The sequence below is a fragment of the Gavia stellata genome, chromosome 28, assembly GCF_030936135.1.
Source record: "Gavia stellata isolate bGavSte3 chromosome 28, bGavSte3.hap2, whole genome shotgun sequence".
In the NCBI taxonomy this organism is placed as follows: Eukaryota; Metazoa; Chordata; class Aves; order Gaviiformes; family Gaviidae; genus Gavia; species Gavia stellata.
Window position 1 is genome coordinate 3,488,969 of NC_082621.1, and position 6,715 is coordinate 3,495,683.

The 6,715-nt window shown below is 68.7% G+C and overlaps 1 protein-coding gene across 1 annotated transcript; it reads left to right on the forward strand.

The window, feature by feature from the left end:
* The first annotated feature begins 345 nt into the window (after positions 1-345).
* On the forward strand, positions 346-6,168 carry RUNDC3A (RUN domain containing 3A). Its single transcript, XM_059830498.1, has 11 exons — positions 346-452; positions 2,433-2,548; positions 2,720-2,883; positions 3,795-3,880; positions 4,030-4,119; positions 4,232-4,312; positions 4,453-4,618; positions 4,846-5,003; positions 5,369-5,506; positions 5,678-5,784; positions 6,026-6,168. Exons 1-11 carry the CDS (start codon positions 346-348, stop codon positions 6,166-6,168), a joined length of 1,356 nt encoding a protein of 451 aa, XP_059686481.1.
* The last annotated feature ends 547 nt before the right edge of the window (positions 6,169-6,715 follow it).

Genomic DNA, 6,715 nt, shown 5'->3' on the forward strand with positions numbered 1-6,715 from the left:
CTGCCCACGGTGTCCCCACGGGTGGCACGTCATGGCGAGGGGCTGGGCCCTGCAGGGAGGAGCACCCCCCCCCCGGGGGGACCGCTGCCCCCCACCTTCATCCCCACCCTCCCCAGGGGAGAGATTTGGGGGGGCCGGAGGCGGGGAGAGGACCAGGCCCCGCATCCCTTTGCGGGGGGGGGCGGGGGGGCGGCCCGTTGGTGTGGGCATCGGGGGGGGGGGGGCGGCGGAGCAAAGGCTGCGCGGGGCGGGGGGCCGTGGCGGTGGTGCGGGGCGGGGGGGGGACACCCACGGGAGAAGGGGCATCGCCCGTGGCCGTGGCCCCGCCGGCTCGGCGCGCCCTGGATGGCAGCGAGCTGCGTGCAGGCTGCCATGGCTCTGGGGCTCTCCTCCAAGAAATCCTCCTCCAGGAACATCGCCGTGGAGAGGAAAAACCTCATCACCGTCTGCAGGTGGGGGGGGGGGCCGGGGGGGGCACCCCAAAAAAGATTGAGGGGGGGGAGGGAGGGAGGAGGGGGGGAGAGGACCACCGCTGCGGGGGATGGAGGGGAGGGGGATGCGGGGGAGGAGGAGGGCTGGGGGGGGTCATCTCACACACACCCACCCCCCCCCGCGGCCCCTTCGCCCTGGGGGGGGGTCTGTTGTTGCTGCAGTCGGGTGGGGGGGGGTTAGATGGGGGGTGGGGAGGAGGATGGGGGTGGGGGGAAGAGGGGGCTGCGGGGCCGCGGGGCTGCGGGCGGTGGGGAGGGGGCGGTGGGGCTGGAGGGGGGGGGTCAGGGCGGGGGGGGGGGGGGGAGAGATGGGGGGGGCCCGGGACACAACGACAACATGGAGGCTGCTGGTGCCGGGGATGCTGGGGGCAGCCGGCTCGGGCGGGGGGGGGGGGTGCAGGGGGGGCGGAGGGAGCGGGGGGGGTGTGCTGGGGCAGCAGCGGGGTGCGGGGGGGGGGGGTCTGGGGCCAGGGACCCCCCTGAGGGCGGGGGGGGCCGAGGAAGTGACGTCAGGGCCCCGCTCCGGGCGGCGGGGATGGAGGGATGAAGGCGGCGGGGATGGAGGATGAGGGTTGTCATGGCGACGCCTGACTGGACCACGGGGGGGGGGGGCGGGATGGGGGGACAAGGACGGGGTGGTGGCGACAGGGGTGATGGGGCTGGTGGTCCCTGCCTGTCCCCGGCACCCGAGCGCAGGGATGGGGTGACCCCCCGCCTTGTGCTGGGCTGTGACCGGAGCCTGGCCCGGGGGCTGCCGGGGGGCACCAGGGTTGGAGTCACCATGGCAGGGACCCCCCGATCCTGCTGCTGGGGTCTGGGGGACCCCAGGGCTTCTTGCCACGGCACGGGGCACCTCCAGACCCCTCTGTCACGATATGGGGCCACCCAGGGCTCCTCGCCATGGCACAGGGCACCTCCAGATGCCACTGTCATGACATGGGGACCCTCTAGATCTCCTCACCATGGCATGGGGACCCTCTAGATCTCCTCACCATGGCATGGAGCACCTCCAGACCTCGCTGTCACGACATGGGGATGCCCAGGGCTCCTCACCATGGCATGGGGCACCTCCAGATGCCACTGTCATGACATGGGGACCCCCTGGATCTCCTCACCATGGCACAGGGCACCTCCAGATGCCACTGTCATGACATGGGGACCCTCTAGATCTCCTCGCCATGACACGGGGCACCTCCAGATGCCACTGTCATGACCTGGGGACCCCCTGGATCTCCTCACCATGGCATGGAACACCTCCAGACCCCGCTGTCATGACATGGGGACCCTCTAGATCTCCTCGTCATGGCACAGGGCAGCTCCAAACCTCGCTGTCATGACATGGGGATCTCAGGGCTCCTCGCCATGGCACTGGGCACCTCCAGACCTCTCATCCTGACACCAGGATGTCTCCAGACCTCACTGCCATGCCATGAGGCACCTCCAGACCCCACTGCCATGTCGAGGCACCCTCCACCTGCCGTCGTGGGGATCCCCAGTCTCACCCTCCCCACATGTGGCTGTGACCCACAGACCAGGCGATCCCCGCCCATGCAAACACCCGCCCCAGACCCTGCTGTCCTGCCAGGCTCAGCGGGTTTCATGTCTTCGGCATCTCTCTCCGCTGAGCACGAGCGGCCGGGCGGAAGGGGAAGCCATCACCGCCCGCGCACGGCCGGGGAGGAAGGGGGCCTTTGTTCGCCCTTCCTGGCCACTCGCACAGCAGGGGAACGGCGGCTGCCCCGGTGGGCTCCCCGGGGACATGGGGGTCAGCGAGCCACAGCCCGCAGCTCAGCCCACCGGCCTCTTCCCGCTGCTGGGCTCGAAAGCCAACATCTGCAAAAGCGTTTTGCTCCGTTGCTAAAACCTAACGTGTGCTGGGTGCTGGGTGCTGGATGCTGGGTGCCCATCCCCTCCCACCCATGACGCCCGTCCCCTTGCCAGGTTCTCGGTGAAGACTCTGCTGGAGAAATACACGGCGGAGCCCATTGACGACTCCTCCGAGGAGTTTGTTAACTTTGCCGCCATCCTCGAGCAGATCCTCAGCCACCGCTTTAAAGGTAACGGTGGCCTGTGGGGACGGGCGCCTGTGCAGCCCCTGGCGTGTCCCTGTCCCCATCCCTGTGCTGCATGGTAGATGGGGATGCATGCGTGCACGTGCTGGCACCGGGGAGCATGTCTGGGCTCTGGCTTGGGGCTTTCCAGGCCAAAAGGGTTTGCCAGCACGGCAGCCCCCGACCGCAGCCCCTCGGTCCCCCCAGGCCCCGTCAGCTGGTTCAGCTCAGATGGGCAACGCGGGTTTTGGGACTACATCCGCCTGGCCTGCAGCAAGGTCCCCAACAACTGCGTCAGCAGCATCGAGAACATGGAGAACATCAGTACCTCCAGGGCCAAGGTCAGGAAGGTGCCAGCCCCAGCCCTGTCCCTGTCTCTATCCCCATCCCCATCCCCATCCCCATCCCCATCCCCATCCCCATTCCTATTCCTGCCCCTGTTTCCATTCACACCCTGTCCCTGGCACATGGACCCTTCCCTATCCCTATCCCCATCCCATCTCCATCCCCATCCCCACCCTATTTCCATCCTCATCCTATCTCCATCCCAGTCCCCATCCCATCCTCATCCCATCCCATCCCTATCTCCACCCCCATCCCATCCTATCCTATCCTATCCTATCCTATCCTATCCTATCCTATCCTATCCTATCCTATCCTATCCTATCCTATCCCCATCCCCATCTCCATCCCATCCCATCTCATCCCATCCCATCCCATCCCATCCCATCCCATCCCATCCCCATCCTCATCCCCATCACATCCCCATCCCCATTCTCCATCTCTCCCATCCCATCCCATCCCATCCCATCCCACCTCATCCCATCCCCATCCTCATCCCCATCCCCTTCCCCATCCTCATCCTCATCCTCATCCTCATCCTCATCCTCATCCTCATCCTCATCACATCCCCATCCCCATTCCCCATCTCCATCCCATCCCCATCCCCATCCCCATCCCCGTCCCCATCCCCATCCCCATCCCCATCCCTGTCCCCATCCCCTCTCTGCCCCCATCCCCTCTGCCCTGCCCTCCGGCAGCCCCATCTCACCCCACAGGACCCCACAGGGTCACTGGGGCAAAACAGGAGCTGTGGGTCCCCACGGGGGGACAACGGGGCCAAAAGCAGCTCCCGGGTGGGGACCACCCGCCTGCGGGTGCCCAGAGCCCCGAGGGCAGGTGGGAGCATGGCGGGGGGCAGCTGAGGGTGGCACCCATCCTCAGGGCTGCCCCGCGGGGCGGTGCCTTGCAGGGCCGGGCCTGGATCCGCGTGGCGCTGATGGAGAAGCGCATGTCCGAGTACATCTCCACGGCCCTGCGGGACACACGGACCACCCGGTGAGCAGCCCGGGGCACGGCCAGCCACGGCCACGCACACGCCTGCGCCGCCCTGGGAGTGCTAAGGGTGTGCGGGTGTGCCAGGGTGGGCACCGCGGTGCATTTCGGGGTGCCGGCGGGTGCACGTGCAGCCACGATTTTCCCCGCAGGCGGTTTTACGATGACGGGGCCATCATGCTGCGGGATGAGTCCGTGGTGCTCACGGGGATGCTCATCGGGCTCAGCGCCATCGACTTCAGGTAGGGGCGGGTGGCACGGGGGGACGTGGGCACCCTGTCCTGACTGGCCCCCCCGCCGCCCCCCTGGGGCTGCCCTGATTCTCTGCTCCTTCTCCTGCCATCCACCGCTCAGCTTCTGCCTGAAGGGCGAGGTGATGGATGGTAAAACACCCGTGGTCATCGACTACACACCCTACCTGAAGTTCACGCAGAGGTAAGAGCAGGGGTGCTCTCCCCGGGGTGGGGACCCCACTGTCCCTCCCCTGGCACCCCGGTGGGGCTCAGCTGGGCTCCCCCCACGCGTGCCAGCCCCCCACCGCGGTGCTGTGCCCGCTGAGCCCCCGTACCCCCCAGCTATGACTACCTGAGCGAGGAGGAGGAGCGGGGCAGCGTGGAGAGCAGCACGAGCGAGGACAGCTCCCCTGAGCACCCCTACCTGCCCCTGGTCACCGACGAGGACAGCTGGTACAACAAGTGGCGCAAGATGGAGCAGAAATTTCGCATCGTTTATGCCCAAAAGGTACCGGGAGCCAGGATGGGGCCGTCCGGGTACCAACCCCCCTGGAATGCTCCAGCCCGGAGCATTCCCCCACTGCATCCCTGCTCCTGCAGCCCGGTGGTACCCGCAGCCCTTCATCCCGCTGCTGCGGTGACCCAGCCCTCTCCTTGTCACTCTGGGTGGCCCTGGGGGGACGTGAGGGGGTCCGGTGGGGGCAGCGGGGTGCTGCTGAGAGTGGCCTCGCGCAGGGGTACCTGGAGGAGCTGGTGCGGCTGCGGGAGTCGCAGCTGAAGGACCTGGAGGCGGAGAACAAGCGGCTGAAGCTGCGCCTGGAGGAGGTGATGGTGCAGAACCAGCTGGAGAAGAGGGAGCTGGAGGGCGTCATCCTGGAGCTGCAGGAGCAGCTGTGAGTGGGGACCCGCCGCTGCTGCAGGGCCTGGCCGGCCGTGGTGGGTGGGGGGTCCCTGGAGCATCGGTGTCCCATGGGCTCTAGGTGGGTTGGTGGGTCCCCAGTGCCCCACTGACCCTGACGGGCAGGGTGAGTGCTGGGTCCCTGGCACCCCATATGCCCTGTGGGGTGTGATGGGCGGTGGGTTCCCAGTGCCTGGGTGCCCCATATGCCCTGTGGGACACGGTGGGTCCCCAGTGTCCCATATGCCCTGTGGGACGTGGTGGGTTCCCGGTGCCCCATATGCCCCAGGGCCCACGTCGCCCGGCAGGTCCCCGGCACTCGCGGCTGTGCTGGGTGCTGAGCACCCGCCTTTGCCGCAGGACGGGGCTGATCCCCTGCGAGAACCCGCAGCTGGCCCAGCTCTCCAAGGAGATGGTGACGCCCCTGGTGAACCAGTGGCCCTCGCTGGGGACCCTCAACGGCAACGAGAGCGGCTCGGACAGCAAGCTCTACAGGAGGTAACCCCCCCGGTGGGGGCAGAGCTGCCCCGACCCGCGCCCAGAGCCCCATCCCACCCCGGGGGGGTCTGCCCCGGGCAGGGGACCGGGAGAAGGGCTGGCCCTGGCTGGCGGGCTGTCCCGGCCCTGGGGGCCACGGCGCAGGGGGGGCTCAGCGCCGTCCCTCTGCAGGCACAGCTTCGTGAGCACCGACCACCTCTCGGCCGAGAACAGCCTCAGCTCCGACTCCCAGCGCCTGGGCGAGGGCAAGCGCGAAGGCGAGCCCTGGGGGCCCTTGGGTAAGACCCCCCACCATAGGGTGCCCTGTGGGGCTCAGCATGTCCCCCAACACACACCCAGGCATCTGGATGCCCCCCAGCAGTCCCCTCCCCATGCCAGGGATGCTGTCCCAACAGTGCAAGGACACCCAGGTCCCTCCCAGAGAGGTGGCCCCCATCCCCATCCCCATCCCCCCGCGGCAGGGCTGGGGTGCGAGGCCGCAGCCCCCCACAACGCCGGCGCCCCGCTCTGTGCCCGCAGGGAAGGACCCCACACCCTCCATGCTGGGGCTCTGCGGCTCCCTGGCCTCCCTGCCCAGCTGCAAGTCCCTGGCCAGCCTCAAGTCCAACGAGTGCCTGGTGAGCGACAGCACCGAAGCCAGCCCGACCCGCAGCCCCAGCTGAGACCCCCGGCCCCCTCGCCGCCCCCACGGCCCAGCCACCCAGCCCAGCGTCGCAGCGGAGGACTGACCTCATCCCCCCCCTCGCCGCCCTGGGACCGACGAGGGAGTCGCGGAACCCACCGGGGAGGCTGAGGACGGGCATCCCCCTCCCTGTCTTGATACCCCACCCTGGCTGCGCCTCGGACCCCCAGCCCGGTCCCTGGCTGGAGACGTGGACCTGTTGGGATGGGGGATGCCGGACCGGGACCCATGCGAGCTGGGGATGGTGGGGGGACCAACTGTGCGCGGGGGGACGCAGGGAGTGACCGCTGCTGGGGAGCGAGGGAGGGGGTCAGGGCCAAAATCCCTCCAGCTGAGCCCACGGGCACCGCTCCTCCCTCGGGCACCCACCCAGGCTTTGCCTGCTCTCTAGGGCCCACCTCCCCCCGGCCCCCACCTCGCACCCAGGCGCTGCAGGGTGGGGGGGCTGGCCTGTCCCTGCCTTTGGGGACCAACTGTCCCTCCTTGCAGCAGCAACCCCCTCGACAGGAATAGGACGCCCCCCCCTC